Here is a 23,830-nt window from a genome sequence, read left to right on the forward strand (position 1 = left end):
AGGAGAACAGAGTCACTGCTTCTGGGTGATTCCATTAGTCAGGCAGGCACCTTGATGTGCCTGTGACACAGGACTCAGTGTTATGACTGAACATTCCTCTCAAGTACTGGTGACAGAAGCTCAAAAGCCTACCAAACTTTAAAATCCAAATTGAGAGTACAGAGATTGGCATTTTCCAATGCCACTTTCAGCCCCAAGAAATGGCAGGGAAGCAAAGTCCAACTGGCTCTTCATGGAGGTGGGATTCTAAGCTGTGAGGAAGTCATCTGCAAAGACTGTGCCATGGGGCATGCAAGTGGGGAAGGGAGCCAATATGGAGGAAAGTGAGAGGCTGCTGGCCTTACTCGGGTGGTGGCATCTACTGAAACCCCGTGTTTGATCAGCACATCTGCCACTGGAACATGACCTTCTTGTGCTACCAGATGGAGAGGAGTCAGTCCACTCTGGAAAGAAAAAGATGTCGGTCAGATTGATCGCTTTACTAGCTTGCTTGAAACTGGGCAAGGAGAACACCTTACAACAATGTGGTCAATCACAGCAGCACCCTCACTGGTGTAGAGTTTCACCTGTCTAAGCCTATATAAGCAAGCCAATAGAGCTAATGCTTTTTTCCCCCTTCTCTTAGCTAGAGAAATCTTGGACTAGTGGTATAACCTAAGTGGTAGAGTACCTACTAAGCAAACAAGTTGGGCAAACATAAGGTCTTGAGTGAAAATCCCAATACAGGGAGGAAAGAAAAGGCATTCATATTAGCTTTTTCCTGGTAACTCACACTTGTAATCCTAGCTACTTAAGAAGCAGAGATCTGAAGGATTGCAGTTTGAAGTCAGCTGGGCAAAAAAAATCCAAGACTCCATCTTCAATTAGCTAGCAAAAATGCCAGACCAGAAGTATGTCTCAAATGGTAGAGCACCAGCTTTGAGAAGTAGAGGAAAAGTATGAATACTCACCTACAAAACTCAGTTTGTGTCCAATCTTCCGAAGTATATGTCTAACTTTAGAAGCTTTCACACACATATCTGTAGTTCCCAGACTGAGAACTAGTCTAATATGTAGGTCAGCATTTAAAAACTACCTTTCCTGATGGAAAATGGGTATTTAGTAGCACCATTCTACATACTCCTGAATGCAGACACTGGCCTGCACTGGGGAAAGCTTACACCGGATTTCCATACTGATCTTGCAGAAACTACTAGTAGTATGTTTAGAAAGATTACATGGTGTCATAGAATCTCCAAGGCCTAGGCACTGGGATCATTCATTTATTTGTGAAGTTCAGGGAAAAATTACAGAGGACTGTTGTAAGGATCTCTAAAGCTGAGCAATTAGTAAATGCTGGACTCACAGTTTTCTCTAGTAAGCTGAAATCATGGCAAAAGTGGGCGGCACCTACCTTGTTTCCCAGGTTTCCATTGGCTTGCTTGGAGAGGAGCAGGGCAACCATCTCTGCATGACCCTCTTGGGCAGCTAGGTGAAGGGGGGTCACGCCTTGTACAGACTCTGCATTTGCTGATCCCCCGTACTGGAGTAGACTGCGAGCCACTTCCATCTGGTTCTGTTTGGCAGCAATATGCAAGGGAGTATAGCCATTCTGAAAGAGAAGAAGCCATCCGAGCTTGGTGACAGGATGCTGAGTTGACAGTATGAGCATGCAAGCACAGAAGGGAGGATTGGGCTGGGCTCCAGGCCCGTTCATCTCACTCCAAAGAGCTGGTGTCATCCAGGAGAGCAAGTTATGCAAACAAACAAACAAACAACAAAACCTACTAAGTTTGGAACCAGCTCTGCAGACTCTCAGAGCCAGCAAACATCTGTGCCTTTCTGATTTTCTGTGCTCTCACACAGACAAACTGCTGGGCAGGAAATGCTCTGTCACCTGGCAAAGCTTTTTTTTTTGCTGGTCGGAGGTGGGAGGTGGTGGTAAGACTGAACTCTGGGCCTGGGCGCTGTCCCGCAGCTCTTCAGCTCAAGGCTAGCGCTCTACCCCTTGAGCCACAGCACAACTTCCAGTTTTTTTCTGCTTATGTGGTGCTGAGGAATTGGCCCCAGGTCCTCATGCAAGCAAGGCAAGCATTCTATCACTGAGTCATCTTCCCAGCCCCAAAGCTAGGATTCTAATGGACAGCCTACAGAATTAGAAGTGAGGGAGGTAAGGAAGTTAAAGTCCCTCTCTCTTATCTTGCAATAAAAACTCAAGCATTTCATAAAGGAATAGAAACAACAGCCTTTGATCTTTCTGTGTGCAATTATGCCTATGTTGCTCTTCACATAAGTGGTATACAAAGAGATATACCAGGGAAGAGACTTGAGGATATGGAGCTGGCATTTGTTCCAGTCCAAACTAGGAACTAAGTATTCTATCACCAAGCTTCCTTTAGTATTATTTTTATCGGGTCCTGAGGTTTGAACTCAGGGCCTGGGTGCTGTCCCTGAGCCTCTCTGGGTGCTCAAGGCTAGTGCGCTATCACTTGAGCCACAGTTCTACTTCTGGGTTTTTCTGAGGAGTTTATTGGAGACAAGAGTCTCACGGACTTTCCTGCCCAAGCTGGCTTTGAACTGTGATCCTCAGATCTCAGCCTCCTGAATAGCTAAGATTACAGGTGTGAGCCACCAGTGCTCTGTTTTCTTTAGTATTTTTTAAGTCATTAAAAGTAGAATAACATTTACCTTATTTCTTAAAATTGTAGCATAGATCAAATACGATTATATGAAAAGTGGTCTCCAAAATTAATTTATGAAATTAAGAAATGTCAGGCATAAGAGTTGACCTGTTTGTTTACATAATGTGCCCTCTGTAATCCCAACTATGAGGGAGAAATAGATAGAAGGCTTGTGGTTCAGGGTCACCTGGGCATGAGACTCTATCCAAAGGATAACTAAAGCCAAAAAAGAGCTTGGAATGTGGTGTAAGTGGTAGAGCACCTGCTTAGCAAGCAAAGGGTCCTGGGCTCACAAAAATAAAGGGGTAGAGGAAAGGTCCAAGTGGCAGCAAGCATGGTGTCCCGAGTCCAAGGTCCAGTACTGATAAATTAAAAAATAAATAAAGCGACGTATTGTGATTTTGTAGCACACTGGTTTTAAGACATTATAAATCTGAGGCCAATGAAAGAGGTTGGCCTAGAAAACCAATTGTGTCAGTGTAAACTGCTTTGTTTTGGACATCAAAAATTTATCAATGAAAGAAGCAATGCATATGTTTCACCTGGAGCAAGCTCCTTATCCCCCAGCCAACAGATGACAAGCTATAGGTAGGCTAATTGATTATCACTATTTCTACCACTTTCACCTCCACCACTTACAGTAAGGCAAGTACCTCTATTATTACACTATGTTTGGATAAAGAAGCCATTTCTCTGAAAAGTAAAGCACTATATCTAATGTCATATAAAAGGCAAAACAACAGGCAAACCAGCTGGAGCATAGTTTCTGTGTGCAAATCACTTGGACTCCATTCAAATACAAATGGCAATGCAGGTCTCCAGAAGGCTCAGGAATGTGTGTTCCTGGGTCTCAGGTAATGCTGCTGCTGTTAGCCCAGGGACTAGCAAGGCCCAGAAGTGCTAAGAATGAAGTGGATGCCAGGCCCTCTGCTTGGGCAGGACCCATGACCTCCAGATATATATGCTCACTCAGCCCACAATCAAGCCCAGTGCCTGACTGTCTCAGGCATGTTTCCCCAAACTTGCCAGCATTCCTCTGGCTTGTTTGAAGACTGAGCCTACTGCCAGTTCATCGCCACTGTCTTACTAGCAATGAACATTCCTGACTCTGCCAGAATTACTGGCAAGGAAAAGAAAGAAAGCAGGAGCCGACTGATACCACAAAGTCCCAGTTAAACAGCACCAGGGACACAGAAAGGTCAGCAAGGTCAATCTAGTAAGTACCTTCTACAGGAGACTAAAGTTGAAATTTACCTCCCAAATTAAATCAAATGAAAAAGTCATTCTTTTTGCAGAATATAAGATAATTCTTTTTAATATTTATCCATCTAACTGGATGACACTTTGAGAACACATGACATTGTTCTTCAGAGGTTGTGTTCATATGACAAGATTGGCATTTTTATTTTAATGAAATTAATTAAACAGGATCACTATTGCATAATATCAAAAGAGAAAAGAAGCCAGGCACCAGTGGCTCACACTTGTAGTCCTAACTACTCAGGAGGTTGAAATATAAGGATCAAGGTTCCAAGCCAGCTCAAGTAGGAAAGGACTCTTATCTCCAACAAGCCAGCAAAAACAACTAGAAGTGGAGTTATGTCTCAGTGGTAGAGCACTAGCCTTGAGGAAAAACAAACAAACAAACAGGGTCAGCACTGAAGCCTTGAATTCAAGCTCTAGGACTGGGGTGCATGCACACACACGCACACATGCAGGCAGGCACACACGCACGCACACACACATACACACACACATACACAAGCTGGAAGTGGAGCTATAGCTCATATACTAGAGTATTAGTCTTGAGTGAAAAAGCTAAGGGACAGGGCTCAGGCCCTGAGTTTGAGCCCCAGTATTGGCACACATATACTTGCATGTACACAGGTGCATGTACAGAGAAATCATGAAGGAAGTGCAGATCAATGGGTCAAGCCTGAGACATGGAAGCACTTCCACATACACAGTGTCTGCTCCCCAGTGCTGCAATTCCCATGAACTGGAATAGGTATTAAGTGCCAGCCAGTGCTAGCACTCATGAGGAAAGCAAAGCTTCTTTGAGAACGTCTTTATGTGCGAAGATGTGTCTGGCACAAACTCAAGTGTGTTCAGGGACATATCTCAGGAGTCCCAGGCCACCTGGGCAGCAATGGGTGTTCATGCTGGCAGAAAGAGACCTTGTCCTGCCCAGTGGCAAGCTTGCCAAGGGGATGGCTCAGGCTGCCAGGTCACCCTGGGTTAAAACCAAGATTACAAGAGCCACGGATCATACTCTCAGAACATGCATCAGTACATGGAACATTCCTTAAATCAGAACTAAACAAATGGCCTTCCATAGGTGACAAGGACAAGGGGCAAATAGGCTGGAAAGCAAAGGAGAAATCAGGGAAAGAGGTGAGCCACAAAAGACTCTTCTTTCCCAAGGAAATGAGCTCATGGGAAAGATACTGCAGAGAGTTCTGTCTAAATAGTGCAACATTAGCATCAAATTAGGAAGGGGAGGGTTTGGTTTGGGTGCAGAGGGATTTGCATGTGAAATTCTACAAAATTGCCAGACTACTTTGGAAACTATTTTTGCCATGGAAACAAAACCCATCTGTGCAGGGTTTTCACTTGCATTTAGCTCTCCTTAAATATCACAAACCTGGCTCTGGTTCCTTTTATATAAGGAGAGTAAGGAGGAGCAGGAGGAGGAGGAGCAGGAGGAGAAAGAGGAGGAGGAGGAGGAGCAGGAGGAGGAGGAGGAGGAGGAGGAGGAGGAGGAGGAGGAGGAGGGGAGTTGGGTTTGTTATTTTTAGAGGCAGGAGTAAGTCGACATCTTAGCAGGGCCTCATGCTCCCTCCACACAGTGACATAGTGCTTGCTATGACAGGGACGGGGACAGAAGCCAAAGGAGACAAGGAAGTCTGGGAAATGCTGTGTGTGTGTGTGTGTGTGTGTGTGTGTGTGTGTGTGTGCTGGGAAATGCTGTGTGTGTGTGTGTGTGTGTGTGTGTGTGTGTGTGTGTGTGTGTGTGTGTGTGTGTGTGTGTGTGTGTGTGTGTGTGTGCAGGAATGGGATGCTAGCAGTGTGAGCTAAGCAGCTGAGGAGAGCAGGGAAGCAAAATTAAAGCTCCACGTAGATTTTGCCCCTCTGAAATCAGCAGGTGTCCCTGGGAGCTCATCGGGCCCTACCCCAGAGTTTCTGCCCCTGCAGCACTGAGCCGCCACACCCCCTGTAAACAGTCCTCTAAGACTTTTTCTGATGTCTTGGGCTTCCCAATCAGACCACAAGCTCCCAGGTGTAGGGACCACATCTTATCTGCTCAGTCCCGACCTTCTATCCTGGACACCAGCTCCACAGCTTCCTCCCGCACAATCACAAACCCCACACAACCCTTGCTTGCCCACAGGGGGGCAGCCTGTTCCCTAAAATGCTCCCTTCTGCGCTCTGGTTTATCCTTATTTGGCTCCTACAGGCTTGGCCCAGGACTCTAGTCCCTTTGGGGACAAAGGCTCTACTTTTTCTGGCCATCTTATTTTAGAGGCTGGTGGGCTGGGCCTGTTGGAAGTTAGCTGTATAGATAATATCCTCATTTCTAAAAACATCTAAACAGTTGAACTTACAATAATACATTTGGGGTGATTATTAAATTCAGAGGAGGTTCCTTGCCCCAAGGTTTCAGAGAGCTAACCCTAGCATGGTCCAGGTGTGGTCATTGTACTTAACATAAAAAAAAAAAAACAGGAAAACAGGTGCAAAATGGGCCTTCCCAGCCATGCCCATGAGTAGGAATTTCTGAGAACAAGACTCATTGCTCCTCAAAAATTCGTACCAGTGGCGCTCTACCACTGAGCCACCTTCCCAGCCCTACCAGTTCTCTTTTTTAAAGCCAGTCCTGAGGCTTGAACTCAGGGCCTGGGCACTGTCTGAGGTTTTTTTTTGCTCAAGACTAGCTCTCTACCACTTGAGCCACAGTGCCACTTCTTGCTTTTTCTGTTTATGTAGTACTGGGGAGGAATCAAACCCAGGGCATGCTAGGTAAGCACTCTACTACTAAGCTACATTCCCAGCCCTCATACCAGTTGTGATCTAATAGCTAGTTGATAGAACTCACCTGTCACAGCTAAGGGGGTGCGGAGGGGGCACACTTGGTGTGTAAAATGGATTACATCTCCACACAATTTGTGAAAGAAATATAGTATCTATTTCTTATTTCGCTCCTGCAGCTAACATGTGTGGAAGCGAGGTGAGATTTCAGAAGTAGAAAAAAAAACCCCTCCTCAGAACCTTACCCAGGCAGGGCTGTGTGGGGAGCCACCCCGGGGAAGCAGCAGCTTGACGATGTCCAGGTTGTTGTGATGCACAGCCACATGCAGGGGGGTCAGTCCATTCTGCAGAGAGACAGAGGAAAGAGAACAGCTTCATTCTAGTGAACTTTCTACAAGGGTATCCTTAGGTATACAGGATCCATAGCACTTAGGGTAAAATCTGGTTAAAAATCCATCCAAAGCAGGCCTGGGAATGTGGCTCAGTGGTAGGCTTGCCAGTATTCTTCAGGAAATGAGTTCCAGCCCCAGCATTGTAAAACACACACACACACACACACACACACACACACACACACACACACACACACACACGGGGTACATATATATAAAACTTCTCCTCAGGGCTGGGAGTGTGGCTTAGTGGTAGAGTACTTTTTCAGTCTGCACGAAGCCCTAGGTTTAATTGCCAGCACTGAAAAAAATAAAATAAAAGGATCTTTCCAAATCTAGTCTTTTTTTGTACTGGTGGTGGGCTTGACCTCTGGGCCTCGTGTTCTTCCTTGGCTTTTTCTACTCAAGGATGTCACCTTACCACTGGAGTCATACTTCCACTTTTGGCTTTTTTTTTTTTTGGGTCCGGTCGTGGGGCCTGAATTCTGGGCCTGGGCACCGTCCCTCAGCTTTTCAGTTCAAGGCTAGTGCTCTACCACTTGAGCCACAGCGCCACTTCTGGCTTTTTTCTTTTTGCTTTATGTGGTGCTGAGGAATCGAACCCAGGGCCTCATGCATGCAAGGCAAGCGTTCTACCACTGAGCCACCTTCCCAGCCCTCACTTTTGGCTCTTTGCTGGTTAACTGGAGATAAGAATCTCACTGATTTGTCTGCCTGGGCTGGCTTCAAACCATGATCCTCAGATGTCACTATCCTAAGTAACATAGGCATGAGCCACTGGTACTCAGCACAAAGACACTAAGGACAGGCCCATGGGGACTTTTTGGGGGCCTTAGCACACCTGCAGAGAAGGCACTAGATTCTTCTAATAATACAGCGAAGCTTTTGACAGAAAGATGGCTTTCTCCAAAGACCCTTTTTTCTAGATGGCTTGTCCATCCAAAAGAGGATTGTGAAGCATGTGCCTTCCTGCTTCCTGTAGCTGGAGCAAGAGGATGTTCAAACTCACTTTTCCAGCAGCGTTGGGATGTGCATCACGTTCCAGCAGCAGCTCAGCTACCCTAACCTTCCCATACTTAGCAGCCACATGGAGAGGGGTAAATCCTTTCTGAGGAGAAACAAAGGCTGTCAGGATCCCAGAAGTCAGAGGTGGCATCTCTTAAGAAAGGACCATCTCAAGGGCACATCCCATCTTAACCAGTACAGGGATGTCAGCAAAACAAAGGGCATCCAAGTTTTGATCCCTTCAGAGAGAGGCCAAAGACCTTGAGAATTAGCAACCCACCCAGCACCTTAGGCTCTACTCTTATAAGAGATATAAGACTTTGTACTGTTAAATGATTACTGAGCTTGTTTCAAGTGGAGATTGAGTCTTTGTTTTGCTTCGTTCAATTAAGTCTATGTAGCTCATGCTAGTCTTAAATTCATGGTCTTCTTGTCTCAGCCTCTTGAAAACTGAGATTATATGTGTGTACTACATCTTGCAAAATTTTTGTGATTAGTATTAAATTCTTGTGGTTATTATTAAATCATTATTTATCAATGCAATTTTATGGTGCTGGGGATGGAACCTAGCAAATGCTAGGCAAAAACTCTACCACTGAGCCATATGCCCAGCCCTGTCTTATTTTCTTGAAGTCTAAGAACCTGCCTCTGATTTCTATGATTTGTCTAGAGCAGATGACAAGTAAATAATTACTCCATGAGAAATGGATAGAGGCTGGCAGCGAAAAAGAGACTAACTCTTGTCCTTTCTGGGGAAGCAAACAGCACATTGTTTATAGGTGACAGCCAGTCCTAGGGACCTGGCCTTCAAACTGACTGCATCTTAAGTAAGACAATAAAAGGAATCAGGTAAGAATCCCCCTCAGAGTCCCAGGCCTAGCCTCCCATTTCTTAAGGTCTTTTCCTTCCTTCCTTCCTTCCTTCCTTCCTTCCTTCCTTTCTTCCTTCTTTCTTTCCTTCCTTCCTTTTTTCTTTCTTTCTTTCCTTCTTGACCGGGTCTCACTATGTGCCCTAGCTGGCCTTAATCTCTGGTCTCAATCAATGCTCTTGGTTCAACCTTCCAATAGCTGGATGACAGGTACATACCATTGTACCTGAACAGCTTGATGCTTCTTAAGACTGGGAAATGGAGGCTGTACCTTGGTCATGCAGGCCTGGGATGCATCCTTCTCTAGAAGGGCCAGGGCTGTGTCCATGTGGCCTTCTCGAGCTGCAGTGTGCAGGGGTGTGTGGCCAGCAGTAGTGGCCAGGTTGGGGCTGGCGTTATTCTCCAACAGGAGCTTTACCATGTTTGTGTGGCCAATTCGAGCAGCACAGTGAAGCGGGGTCTGGTCGTCCTAGGCCCCCAAGGTAAAAACATAACAAGACATGTTAGCCTTTAAAAATCTACTTGCATTTTATAGAGAAGAAAGGTTAATGATTTTCTCACAGTCTCTCAGCTAAGAAGATAAATATCTGGGATGTGAATCAAGACTTTCAGCTATAGAAATCAAGTGAGTTGTATTTCTAGTTAATTGTCCAGACTCTTGCCCTTCTATGTGGGAAAATGATATCCATTCACAGAGTGGGTCTTAAGACCAAGTAGATGGATGACAGAAAGTGTTTCACACTGTGCTAGGCACAGGACCCCCAGATCCCTCATGGTAAAGTGATCGCTATTTGGTTCTATCTCTTAAGTATTTCTGAGTGGACATGTTTGTCTTTCTGTTTGAAATCTACTTTGAGTCATGGGAGGGTCTAAACTGCTGAAGGAGAAAGATGGTATTTGTCCTAAATTATCTGGCTTCCTGTTTATGTCTAACAGTATAAGGGCTAATGGATGGGGCTTCTGTGCTATGAGGCCCATCAGAGGTAAGGCCCAAACACAGACCTGGCTTCCGACTCTCAGGGAGCTAGGAGAGCCAGATCTTTGCCACAGTTCAGCAACTTACAAAATCAGCAACCGAGTGTATTTTCACTACCAATGCTCAAAACTACATTGATCACAATAGGGTCTTCCACCACAAGTGACTTTCACCACAACTACTCATTAGCCCAATAGACACTGCAGACCAGCCATACTTTTAGGCTTTCACTACTCCAGGGAAGCATAGCTGTGGTGCATGTATACCAGCTCCTTAAAGCAAGTTTTTAGTGACCTAATTGACCTAATTGGGAATGACATGTAATTATAGCCACAAAGCCCTGTAGCCTGGCCTCTACTGAGAATGTATTCCTTTCATCCTGCCTGAATTGTTTATGTCTGAGGATCCTATTCTTGCTGTCTCCAGAACTCACCTTGGCCTTGGCATTGACTTTGGCTTTGTTCTGGAGCAAATACTTGGCCACTTCTGTGTGCCCTGCTCTGGCTGCCATGTGTAGCGGAGTCTCCACTTTCTATAAAATAACAAAATGATAGAACTGTTAATACATGCTGGGTTTGCAAAAGGACACACACAGAGCTCCAAAATGCCAGGCTCAAGTAGCTTTGTGGGCTTTTGCCCAAGAGGTGGAGTTGCCCAGCAAGCAGCTCTTTAGCTTGCTCTGTGTGTGGGTGTGTGTTAGTATTCTAGGTATATTTTAAAATAAACCTCACAGATAGTGAAATTCAAAAGTGTAAATGTATTTCCAGATATGTTTTCTTACAAAAGTTCCAAAATATAATCCAAAAAAGCCCAACAATTTACAGATGTACCAAATTTAATGGGAAGAGTGTAGGTACCTAAGAATGGTTTCCCACATCCAGAGGCTTTGCTATAGTACAAGTTTCATTTCTAGTGGCAGAGAGGTGATGAGGAGGACCTGTCCAAGCCCCTTAGAGATCTTGGTGCTGAGTGACAGCCTTTGCTGTACTAATGACCTTACCACGTTGGAGACGTTGGGCGATGCCCCTCGCTGCAAGAGGTTCTTCACGATGGGAAGGTGTCCCATGAAGGAGGCCACGTGGAGAGGTGTCAGGCCAGACTAGAACAGATAGGAGTGAAATGAACATGTAGGAACCTCCATGCAAGGCAGAGCAAGTAGAGTTTAACTAGCGCTGTCCTGCTACTCTGTGCCCCAGGAATGGTTTTCCAAGGAGTTGGAGGTAAACAACATTGGTTTGTTTTCAGAAAAATAATTGAAGGAACCATTGGCAAGCAAGTTCTACCACTTTTATAGTTCCACATTTTGCTTTGGATTTTGGAAAGCTTCCTGAGATCAATATAGGTCCCATTGACTTAGTCATTCAATTCTTTTAAGAATCCTTGATGTGAGTACACACCTATGTGTTCATGCATACGTGAGTGCGTGCGCGCACACACACACACACACACACACACACACACTCCAACCACACAAATCTACAATGAGCCAACAGCTGTCAGAGAGGGTGATGGAGGAGAGCAGGCTGAGCCACATGCACCTATAGCTTCTCCTACCTCTGTGACGGCATCAATGGAGGCTCCAGTCTTCAGCAGCAGCTCCATGACACGAATGTGGTTCTTCTTACAGGCAATGTGTAAAGGGGTAAAGCCATTCTGTATTCCCACACACAAAGGAGAGAGACACCAGGGGCTTATACACTAGCCAAGACAAGCCTTAAAGATCACCTTGCTGTCTGAGGCAGCTCTTCCCAGCAGATACTCATAGTCCAATGGATAAATTTCCATTGCTTTTAAGAGTAGGTCTCTCATTAGTGCACCAAGCATGTTCCTATATATGTTGTTTAGAAACTAAAAAGAAAATTCTATCATATTTCTGGATGCACTGAGAGCAAATTTATAATATGGTCAGAAGCAAATCATATTGCTCTGCTTTTAATGCTTAGATCACTGAAGTGAAATGAATCTGTGCTCAAGTGGGCAACACTGGCCTATATGCCCAACAGGTCAAGGTTAATCTGACTGTTTTTATCTGTCTTTGCAATATTTCATGTGACTCTTGGTGGCTCTCAAAGAAAAGTGGCAATGGGGGATGGTTTGTACTTCTTCCAACATGAAGCCACAGCTGGAGACACTTTTGATGGTCATAACTAGGGCAGGAGGCTATTAGCCTCTAGTGGTAGAGACCAGGGACGACACTAAATATTCTATAGCATACAAATGACAACAAAATGTCAGCCCCAGTGTCAGAAGTTAGTTCCAAGGTTGAGGAACCTCAGCCATTGCAGTGCATGGCCTGTGGTCAGTACTCAGTGAAAGCTATCTTCTGCAGTCTCTGGAGAGTACCTATCCCTCAGTTCTCCTCTCCTGTTATGCGGGGAGGGAGGGTCACAGGTATCCTCTGTGCACAGCTGACTTTCCCAGACTCCTAGATTGTCCTAGGAGACCCTGGTCTGGAAAGTAGGACACAAACCTTGGCTATAGAAGGAACCTGTTTTAGGTCTAAACCTACCTTTGCCCCAGGACTGTGGAAACTGAACCCTCTTGTATAGGAAGGATGTTTAGCTTGGGCCAATGCAGCTCACAGGTCAAACAGCCAGGGATATCTTTAAGATATCTTTATCCCTCAGCTCTGTGCTTGGCTGGGGCTGAAGTGGAGCCCAGCCAACAAACACACAATGAACAAGACCTAAGCCTGGCCTGAAGAGGTGATATTCAGGTAAATATGTAGGGGAATGTGGAAGATAAGCTCCAAGTTTCCATCAGTCTTTATGTAGCTGCCTCCCATGCTGAGCACTGAGTCGTAGGAGTCGAGTTTCCTATCCTGGGCTTGGCTCTCTCTACCATTGCCCCTGTGATGCCTTCTCTACTCACGAGGGCCCTGGAGTTTGGCTTGGCTCCTTTGTCCAAAAGGACCTTGGCCACTCTGTGATGGCCACAGTGGGCTGCCACATGAAGTGGGGTCAGATGGTCCAGGGTGATGTCATCTATCTCTGCATTGTATTGCAACAGGAGTCGGACACAGTCAAGGTGGTCTCCCTGAGCCGCCATGTGAATTGGGGACAAGCCATTCTGGAGAGAGGAAGAAAACAAATCATTGTAAAATCTTCTGGGGACAGAACATGAAAATGAGTTTGTCCTGAAGGACAATAAAGCAACATCACTTTCCACTGGCTGACATGATGCTTTGACATGAATTCTGAATGATCTTGGCTTCTTCTGGTCACTCTGTTCCTGTTAACCTCTGACAACAACCTTTCTCTTTTCCACCTAACAAATCCTCCTTTCACCTTTCTCCTTTACACCTAGCATTCCAGCTAGGGCCACTTCCTCTGTGAGGAGGCTTTCCAGATTCATGCTACTCATTCAAGCCTTATTCTCATGTTTCCCACACATGCTGCTCTCAGTCAGCTTCTCGGGTATGTGGACCTTTTCTCCACTTCTTAAGACAATGATTGTGCTTAATATTTTTTAAATGTCCCAGTGGCTAGAAAAATGCAAGTGACATGAATAGTAATGTGGTTTTGGGTACGTGAGGATGGATAAATAGAGCTTGGCTCTAAATCCCTCTATTCTTTCCCCTAACAAATGCATTTCTGTGGCTGCAAATGGTCTTGACTCTGACTTTAGTCACATCTTAGAAACTCACCCCAGAAAGTAGGGCAGAGATGAAGGTAAAGGCAGCATGGTGTGACCAGCAGGTTTAGGCCCTCCTGGAAGACTCAAGTCCTCCTATTAGAACTTAGAGATGGGCCTTTTCTCTGTTGTCCAATGGAACTGAAGAAAAACAGTATTGCCTTCTTTTTAACTATGCTCCTAGCTGACTGAGGCTCTGAAGAGTTTTAGAAGTCTCAGCTTCTGTCTTTCCTGAACTAAGGTGGAGGAGATTGGAACTGATTTAGAACTGGAACAGGCAAACAATAGCTTGTGGACCACATCTGCCTTGCCACCTGGGCCTGTAAATAAAGTTTTATTATAACATGGTCACTAGTGTGCTTGTTGCCTATGCTGCCTTTCTGCCCCATTGGTAGAGTTTAACTGTTGCTGTAATGACCGTGTCAAAAAAGCCAAAAAGTATTTAATATCTGAATCTTTGAATAAAGTTTTCACCCTTGATCTAGATAATAATTAGTGCCTCCTGTGTGACAGGCATTGGAACAAATGTCACATCTATTGTTGCACTTATTTGTACTAGCACTTCTATTTTTACAGAAATAGAATTGATCCTGTGTCTCTCTGACCTGGATCCCTGCCTGGTGAGACAAAAGATACTCTACAGAATAAAAAGAGGCATACCTTGGTTTTGGCTTGGATGGGTGCCCCATGGTCTAGCAGGATCTCTGAGATTCGCACGTGCCCATTCCGAGCTGCACAGTGGAGAGGTGTCAATTCATCCTTTAAAAGACAGAGTGAAAGACAGAAGCCCAAAAGGCACCCATCAGTGGCCATGTGGAGCAGGGGCTGCCTACAGCATCATTCCCAGCTGCAGAAGTACTGAAACTTCCTTCAGACCAACTCCACTGCAATCATCTCCTCTTGCACTTGGTTACTGCAGGCTACTTTAGGAAATGGCTGCTTGTCACTAACTAGGTCACCAAGAACCACACCCTGGCAAGGCTCATGAGAGCAGAATTCCCTCTTCTAGCCTGGCCATGAAGGCTAGTGGCACCTACCTTGGTCCTTGTTTCTATCTGGGCCCCCCGGTCCAGTAGGAGCCGCACCATGATCACATTCCCCCTGCGGGAGGCGATGTGCAATGGTGTGATGCCGTTCTGAAGGGAGGAAGCAGAGGACAGTCAGGTCTGGCATGCTTTTCTGTGTGCATCCCACTGTCTAACTCCCAACTCAGCTTCTGGCTGCTGTGGCATAAGCAGCTAACTTTAAATGTGGAACATCTTTTCCCTAAGAAAGAGCTCCAAATGTGTAAGGAGGTTAATGCCATCAACTTAGCCAAACCTACACCCCCCCCCCCCCCCACCCAAGGCCAACCTAATAGATTGAAGAGAGCCAGTCCTGTCTCTAGGTGTCCACCACAGGATTGAGCAGATGTAGTTTTGTGTTCTCAAAGTAAAGTAGGTGGAAACAAAGGGGAAGATGGTTAGAAACCTGTAGCAAGAAGCCTTGACAGATGCCATGGCTATGGCACAATAGGCATTTTTATAGTGCAGATGATTGCATAGTTCCAGAAGAAGGGGCATGTAATTCTAAACATTCCAAGTATGGGAGAACCAGGACAGATTACCTGTGGTGTGAAGTTGACGCTGGCCCCCCTGTTGAGGAGCAGCTGGGCCACATTGAGGTTCTCATAGTGAGCTGCAATATGGAGGGGAGTAAATCCCGTCTGGACACAACAGAGAGGGAGAAAAACCTGTCATATGTGACTTACTGGCAAATCTATCCCAGAATCAGCCTGCATATGCTAAAAAAGTCTATAGGACCCGAGGACCCAACACACAGTGCAGATTTTGACCAATGGTAACATTTGCCACGAGCTGCCCTTTGGCGAGCTATACTCATACATAGCTGGGCATCACCCTGGATGACCTCTATCCTGTACCTCATGGCCATGTCTAAAAATAGACTAGATCACCTCCATTGGAATGATCGTGCAGGAAGAGATTTTACTCATGAGTTAAAAGTGGTGTGAGTCCATGAGTTTAAATGTAGGATTGTTGCAGACCCCTAAAAAAGCCTGATGCCTCAGGAGATTTGCCAAAGTTAGACTTTTGACACCTGACTGTGTTCACCATCCTGTCCCAAATCCTCACATTACCTTCATATGGAAGCAGCCACTTTCCAGATAAAACTCAGGAGGCAGAGGTGGGGCAGAGCAGAGAGGACAGTGCCACCAGCCAGCTAGGCCCCTGGGTATCTTTTCTTCACTACCCAGCCTCTCCTCTATTGGGAATATCTCTTCACTCCAGCAGTAAAGAAAAGGTGGCAGCCTGGATCTACTCTCCTGGGGCTCCAGCTTTGCTCTGGGAACCCTTCCTGCCTTCCTGAATATCGTTCTAGATGCTCCAGCACTGCAAGAGCCAACCAGTTCCACACTATACACATCACCTCAGCCTTTACCAGGGGTCGAGGTGAGGCTGTCCACCAAGACCTTCCTGTATCGATTCTAGGTTTCAAAGGCACTGTGCAAGCTGTGCTCATTGTTATGGTTGGGTCCCACCTGTTCTTGCAAACAGCTGGGTACTGAAGCTATCTATTCAGGTAGTTGAGGTCTTCAGTCCTAGTCTCCCTCTCCCAGTGCTAGCTGGCGGCCCTCACCTTGGAAAGCACATCTGGGTTGGGGTCATTCTGCAGGAGCACTGCAGCTGTCCTCGTGTCATCATTTCGGGCAGCGATGTGAAGGGCTGGGAGGCGCACCTTCCCTTTTGTCCCGTAGTTGATGAGGTGGGCTACCACATTCTCATGGCCCTGCTGCAAAGCCACGGCCAGGGGAGTGAAGCCATCCTGACAAGAAAAGAAAGGTTTGTTTGCTGTGACTAACAGATCACTTGCTAGCCTAGCGAAAGGATACAGACTTTTTTTTTTTTTTTTTTTTTTTTTGTCGGTCATGGGGGCTGACTCTGGGCCTGGGCGCTGTCCCTCAGCTCTTCAGCTCAAGGCTAGGACTCTACCACTTGAGCCACAGCATCACTTTCAGCTTTGTCTGCTTATGTGGTGCTGAGGAATCGAACCTAGGGCCTCATGCATGCAAGACAAGCACTCAACCACTGAGCTACCTTCCCAGCTCCAGGATACACACTTTTACCTCCAGCTCTTGCTTGTGACAGGCCCCAGGCTTAATGACCTTCCTTCATCCCTCTGCTCTTTGAAGTCCTCCAAGCTGCATCCTCTGAGATCAGCTAAAGTGCCATCTTTCCACCCGCCAGAACTTTTTGCTTGACCCCATGCCCTTCCTTTGCAACCTCACAAGGCCTGCAGTTATCTCTCCATAGCATTTAGTTTTCCTTTACCATCTGTTTCTAGTGTGACTTCACACTGGGAGATTCTGACTGTGAGCAATGAGAGACATTTTATTGCTCATTGATTCCTATCTGCCCTTCCTCCAGTCCCATATACCATGGTAAGATTGTACCTTTAATGTGTCAGAGTTTTACTAAACAGGTGTCCAGGTGCTAGAAACTAAGCTGGGTCCTGAGCAGTCAACTGTGAGTTCTTAATATCACTTTTCTTACTGTGTGCTGGGGGATTGGGGCCTCACGAAGTAGAGAGATAGAATTCAATGAATCTATGTAATCATAGAGTCACACAATGACAATAGTGAGGAAAAGCCTTAGCTCTGCCTAGTGGAACTTTATCATTTTACCAACAAGCTACCAAGTCAGAGTTAGTGATCTGTCTAAGGGATTTGTGACAAGACCCTTTCTCCTAAGATCCAAGGCAGACTTGTTAACCAGATCCTCCCCCACCCCCACCACTCTACTATATCCATTTCTTTGGCATTTATTTCTTTGCCTGACATCATTTCTTTGGCAGGTGTCTGTGCCTTCCTCAAGATCCATGACTTGCTCCTCACTCCCTTGCAGAACTAACAGCTCCAGGATCAATGCAGAGATTCAGTAACACTTCATCAGCAATCACACTGATTCAGGCCATGTCCACGGCTCAGCCACAGTGTCAAATGCTTGGGACACTTCTGTTTGTGACCACTGTCCCCAGGGCACTTACTTCTGTGGCTACATTCTGATTGGCTCCATTTTCCAGTAAAAACTTAACTACTTCCAAGTGATTCTCTTGAGCTGCCATGTACAGGGGTGTGAAGCCTTTCTGTAAACCAAGAGAACAGGCCATTAAAACACAGCTGCAGTGGGGAAAGGCACAAACAGATGCATACTTCTCACCTGGAGGACAGTTCTCTAACTCCAGCGCTGTCACCTAGCCTCTGTGAAATGTCCTCAACCTGGAAAACTGATTGTCATGTTGAACTGGCTCTGTGGAATTACTCAGCTCTTCAGCACAAGGCTAGCGTTCTACCACTTGAGCCACAGCGCCACTTTCGGCTTTTTCTGCTTATGTGGTGCTGAGGAATCGAACCCAGGGCCTCATGCATGCTAGGCAAGCACTCTACCACTGAGTCATCTTCCCAGCCCTGCACTGTAGAATTACTATCAAAAGCCACCATATGGGAGGAGGATAATTCTCCATGGAGTATTTCATCTCTCATCACTTCAGTCAGGTTCTGGCTCACATGTTTCTCATGTATTTTCACTTTCTTCTTTATTAATCCTCCATGCCCCACTCCCCCTAGCTTCTCTCTCAAAAGAAGCCATGCTAACGATGTCCCTTGGCTTGTCTCCTGGACAGAGATAACCACATGATCCTACCATGCTTAGAATGTGTAGTTTAACCATGAAGAAATCATGAAGGATGCCTTTCCCATTATGCTGGATGCACTAATGAATCTAGACTTAGCTACAGTGTGTATTAGCAGTAGAAATGTAATTAGCAAATGAAATGTAAATGAAGAAAGATAATGCCCTGTGGCAAGGGCCAGAGAGCACCTACCTGAGACTGGGCATTGACATTGGCGCCATAGTTGACCAGCTCCCGGACCACCTCATCCTGACCAGCCAGGGCAGCAATGTGCAGAGCAGTGTTCCCCTTCTGAAACACACAGGAGAGAGAACAGAGGAGGTTTCCCCTATGTCAGAAGAATCAATCTGGCAGAGGAAAATACACAAGGACTAATATTCAAAATATTAATAGGTAAAATGTAATGAGCAAGGTCTCACCCAGTAAAAGAAGAGAAAAGAGTCAGAGGGAAGAAATGAAGAGAAAATGAGGCATATCATTGTTTTATTTTGTTTTGTTTTGTTTTTTTGATCCGGTCATGGGGCCTGAACTCTGGGCCTGGGCGCTGTCCCTCAGCTCTTCAGCTCAAGGCTAGTGCTCTACCACTTGAGCCACAGCGCCACTTCCGGCTTTTTTCTTTTTGCTTATGTGGTGCTGAGGAATCGAACCCAGGGCCTCATGCATGCAAGGCAAGCACTCTACCACTGAGCCACCTTCCCAGCCCTGATATCATTGTTTTAAATGTTTAAAAGGTAAGAAGCAATAACAGGAAATAAGGGAAGGTTCTGAGAACATGAGTTTACTGTACAGGCTTCTCTGTGTCTGATTCTTCTCAGATACTGGACAGTAGTGGAGGCATGCAGGGCCAGGAACATTGTTATTTCTAGATGCTCACAACCCTGGCCAGCTAGCTTTCCTGCCAGGCTACTCTTGACCTGGGGGTCCTGGCCAAAAAGTCAGCACTGCTGCCCCTATGAACTCTTGCATAATTCTTTTTTTTTTTTTTTTTTTTTTTTGGGTCCAGTCGTGGGGCCTGAACTCTGGGCCTGGGCGCTGTCCCTTTGCTCTTCAGCTCAAGGCTAGCACTCTACCATTTGAGCCACAGTGCCACTTCTGGCTTTTTTTTTCCCTGCTTATATGGCGCTGAGGAATTGAACCCAGGGCCTCAGGCATGCAAGGCAAGCGCTCTACCACTGAGCCACCTTCCCAGCCCCCCCTTCCATAATTCTACTGCACATTTATTCAATGACATTCTGGGGACAGTCACTATTTGGTACTTTGGCCAAATAGGGCTAGTAGAGGAAATGGGACTGCAGCTAGATGCATATATCTACTTAAGGAGCATACCTAATTTCTCATAGTTTGGTAGGTCCTTTGTATCCCTTGGTTCAGCAACTTCAGATGCAAACAACCATGGACAGAAAGCAGTTGGAAAAGTACTACTTCTGTACTACAAATGTATTTCATTCACTAACCAATATGATACAATAAAATTTTCAGGGCATTTGTACTCTATTAGACAACGTAGGTGATCTAAAAATGGTTTGAAGTTAGTAGAAGAATATGTGTATGTTATATGCAAATACTAGGCCACTTTATAGAAAGGACTAGAATATTGAGAAGTTCAGAGTTTGATATTCCCCCTAGGAAAGATTGTACATAGTTTGTGTTTGTGTGTGTGTGTGTGCGTGTGTGTGTGTGTGTGTGTGTGTGTGTTTGTGTGTGCATGCATGCATGGAAGTACCAGTCTTGCAACTTGAACTTAGGGCATGGGCACTGTCCCTGAGCCTTTTTTCTCAAGGATAACACTCCTCCACTTGAGCCACATCTCCACTTCTGACTTTTTGCTGGTTAACTGAAGATAAGAATCTCATAGACTTTCCTGCCTGGGCTGGCTTTGAACCATGATTCTTAGGGTCTCTGCTTGCTGAGTAACTAGGATTATAGGTGTAAACCAGAAGTGCCCAGCTACCTATAGTTTTTAAACTAAATTACATAAACATGTACTAATCTAGCTCCAGAACTGACAAGAGGGAACTTCAAATCTAGTCCTTGCACTGAACCATCTATCACCTGCAGGCAAACTGTCCTCATTGAGGTGGAACTGATCAGTGATGAACTCCGTGGCTATATAACTCCTGCATCCTTCTAATAGCCACAGGAGGGATGTGACCCCCTAAGGGGCTGGAAGGGGTTTTTGTTGCTTGAACTTTGGTTTAAATGCCAAATGAGGTACATAGGAGGCAAAAACTTCCTGTGTGTTTTTTCCCTAAATGGTCATGTTGATTTCTTGTCTCATTTGATAAGTAAAAGGTTCGTTCTTAAATACCAGAGAGCAAATGGCAGAGGTAAATGTATAGAGGTATATTAACAATTTTTCTTTCTTCTTCTTTTTTTTTCTGTTGGTTGTAGGGCCTGAACTCTAGGTCCTCAAGGCAAGCACTCTACTTCTGAGCCACCTTCCTAGCACCTACTAACAATTTTTCATAGAAGTCTGAAGAGCCTCCAGTGAGAGCCTTTGGCATTCGGGTCTAACTTGTTTGCTATGGAACAGGGCTGCTGGAAAGTGAAGCTTCTCTAGAAACTAAAACTCAGAGCTCCAAGTGATACCTTTGTAGATGGCATAGAGAAGGAGGCATGTGCCCTGTGTCCATTCATTTGCTGGCCATATACTGAGAGTGTGTGTCAGGATCCGAGCCACTGAGACTCAGTTTCTTCACCCTGAAGAGGCATGCTTCTAACATTTCTTTCCATCTGACCCTTCCTGTCTGAAGTCTACCATTGTCAGAGCTCTCTTCCAACAGGAGCGTTGGGAGCTGGCCGTATGTGGAACCTGATGGGTTTTGGTTCATGCATCTGTGTGGAGGGCAGCACTGGCAAGAAATAAGGACCTAGGGGAGACCCTGTGAAGTGGGCTGTTGGCCCCTTACGTGTGCACTTGCTTGAGAGTATATACCCATCTTACCTGCCCCTCTTCCCCCACACACACCAAGGCTCCAGAAGAAGTATCCTGGGCCTGGGCCATGGAATCAGAGAGAGGTCATAGTCTCTGTGTTCTCTGTCCTGCTCTCTCTTCTGAAAGACCATGACCTTGAAGGAGCAGGAAAAGTGACTTGTTCTATATTGATCCATAAATACCCAATTTTGCCATTTCTAGGGACTCATAGAAGAAAGGATGGCAGAATCCATGATGTGTGATTTCAAGTGGAGGGGAGAAGCTCAGTGAGGGAGGCTATTCTCCAGGGAGATGAAAGCTGTCCAAAATCACTCAGGGACTGATCTCTGGCCTCTTAGGGGAGGCAGAAAAGGGGAGAAAGGTTTGTCTTATGCTTTTCAATGTCTGTGTACAACTGTGGAACATAGATTGGCTTTAGTTTCTTGCTTTTGCTTTATTTCCTATCTTTCTAGGCTTAAGAGAATAATTACAAATCCTCAGTCTGCTAGGAGACTTTCTTAGCACATGATTTGAGTTTCACCTCTTTTCCTCCCTCTATAAAATTACATGAGCTTATATATTTTCTATAAATCAGACATGCCAGTGTTCACTGCAAAATAACAATCAAAGGGTGGGGAAGCAGAGGGAGTAAAAGGAGAAAGTGTAATATTTTCACAGATCCTGGGGAAATGTTGGCCCTAAAAGCCAGTCCGGTAACTTACAAACACTTGCTTAAATCAGGCATGTGAGAGAATCATTAATAATAATGATAATAACAACAACAATAACAAGAATTATAGTGATTATTATTGTAACCCTTCACACACAGAAGCAGCTGGTGGAAACACTGCTATTTGTCATAGGAATACAGGAAAATGTCCTATAAATAACTCCAATTACTTCATTAATGAGCACAGTTTGATCTTTGAACTTGGGGAAAATGGCAGAATTCTACCTTGAGAAATGCTTATGTATTTAAAATATTTTGGTAGTTCATTTCCTACCCATAACTGATGTCTGTTCTCTACATACAGTTCTACTGCAGCAGAATGCTTGCTGCATAGAGCTGAATTTGAGGCTGTGTGTGGCCCTTTAAAAAATAACAAATGGACCTAAGAGGCTGGGGAAAACTCAAGCATGAAGACATGGGAAAGTCAGGGAGAGGAAACTTGAGCTGGTAAATGGAGATAAGTGCTTTTACAATTACTGGCTGCATCCTGTTTAATAAATAAGATGCGTGCATATAAGAAATGAAACTTGCTTTTGGGGCTGGGGGTGTAGCTCAGTGGTAGAGTACATGCTTAGCATATGCAAAGAATCAGTAAAAAAGATTGTCTTTCAATCTACAGATGAATATTAATAGATGCCTCTGTGCCAAACACCTTATCACAAAAGATAATGCTGCTTCAGTGACTGAACAATGCAAGTTTGCAGAGGCATCTAGAATTTCTTCTACAGCCCTCAACAACATAGTCGCCAGTTTATTACTTCCTGTGTGCCAGTCACCTCATTTGTGTGCACCACTTTACTTGACCTTTACACCAAATCCTGTGTTTTACTGAGGAGGCTCAGGCTTCCCAGTGCTGAAGTATCTTGCCTAAGATCACAGAGTGGGAAGTTTCTTAACCAGGAACCCAAGGTAGCCAGCACTGCAGTTTCTAAGACTCCAATCTTGCTATATGAGTCTAGAACCTTGAGGAGGATGAAGCTACCAGGAAAGGGCGGTTGTTTTAGAATCTAGTGATGAGAATAAGATAAAAACCCACCGAACCTTTCTGGAAGCAGGGTCTAGTTTTTCAGATGGTACTCAGTACTCAGAGAATTAGGACACAATTAGAGGGATAACAGAAATTCAGGATCATGTTTGGGTTTCTCTCAAGAAAGACTTGTGTCTAAGCCAAGGTTTGGGACAATCTGAGGATCTAAATTTTCAACAAAAATTAACCTTCCCTCCCCTGCTTGACATACCTTGGTTGTTGTTTCTAGAATGATTTCTTTGTGCAGAAGTTCAACCACCATCTTCACATGGCCTTCTTTAGAGGCCAGATGCAGGCCATTCAACCCATTCTGAAACAAAGAGGCAGAAAGGGTGTGGTTAGGTTAATGGGAATGTGCATTTTGCCCTTCCAAGTGGCTGGAAAAAGGCTTCTTCTCAGCTGGGAGGGGAGCAGGGAGGGGCAGGCAGAATTGGAGGGGTGCTAAGAGGTCTAAACAGGTCCAGAGTGGAGCCTCCCCAATCTTCCCTTAGCACCCCTTATGTAGGAGCATCAAGTACCACAAGAGCAAAGAAGATAACAGGACCAGTATGCCTTAGATTTGAATCAACCTGGGGAAGCTCTCCTGGAACCAAGGAGGGACCTTGAAATTCAGATCTTAGGCAGCCTAATTTAGACATTACTGTGGTTTGGAAGTATACCCTAAAGTTACCTATGTTGAAGGTTTGATCACCAGCCAGTGCTACTATTGGGAGAAGTGGAACTTTTAAGAGGTAGGGCCCGTGGGAGGATGTTGAGGTCTCTGAGAACATGCCCTTAAAGACACGGGAATGCAGATCTCTTCCCTGTCTCTCACTTCCTGGCTTCCATTGTCACAGTTCCAAAGCACTGGCCAGTGATCATGTACTAATCCTTTGAAATGGAGCCAAAATACACTTTTCTCTTTATT

At 45.3% G+C, this 23,830-nt stretch overlaps 1 protein-coding gene across 6 annotated transcripts in view; it reads right to left on the bottom strand.

Moving 5' to 3' along the window:
• Positions 1-23,830, bottom strand: part of Ank1 (ankyrin 1) — a 132,151-nt gene that overhangs the window by 53,717 nt on the left and 54,604 nt on the right. For all 6 annotated transcript variants that reach the window (XM_042679429.1, XM_042679427.1, XM_042679426.1 and 3 more), the window contains exons 3-18: positions 23,135-23,233; positions 18,445-18,543; positions 17,608-17,706; positions 16,201-16,386; positions 15,170-15,268; positions 14,601-14,699; positions 14,224-14,322; positions 12,802-12,999; positions 11,485-11,583; positions 10,931-11,029; positions 10,364-10,462; positions 9,226-9,423; positions 8,091-8,189; positions 6,935-7,033; positions 1,394-1,591; positions 345-443 (exon numbers count right to left, since the gene is read on the bottom strand). In XM_042679429.1, coding sequence (XP_042535363.1) covers positions 345-443; positions 1,394-1,591; positions 6,935-7,033; positions 8,091-8,189; positions 9,226-9,423; positions 10,364-10,462; positions 10,931-11,029; positions 11,485-11,583; positions 12,802-12,999; positions 14,224-14,322; positions 14,601-14,699; positions 15,170-15,268; positions 16,201-16,386; positions 17,608-17,706; positions 18,445-18,543; positions 23,135-23,233 — 1,968 coding nt within the window. The remainder of the gene's footprint in view (positions 1-344; positions 444-1,393; positions 1,592-6,934; positions 7,034-8,090; positions 8,190-9,225; positions 9,424-10,363; positions 10,463-10,930; positions 11,030-11,484; positions 11,584-12,801; positions 13,000-14,223; positions 14,323-14,600; positions 14,700-15,169; positions 15,269-16,200; positions 16,387-17,607; positions 17,707-18,444; positions 18,544-23,134; positions 23,234-23,830) is intronic.

Source organism: Dipodomys spectabilis, unplaced genomic scaffold (assembly GCF_019054845.1).
Source record: "Dipodomys spectabilis isolate Male_0828 unplaced genomic scaffold, ASM1905484v1 ptg000052l, whole genome shotgun sequence".
In the NCBI taxonomy this organism is placed as follows: domain Eukaryota; kingdom Metazoa; phylum Chordata; class Mammalia; order Rodentia; family Heteromyidae; genus Dipodomys; species Dipodomys spectabilis.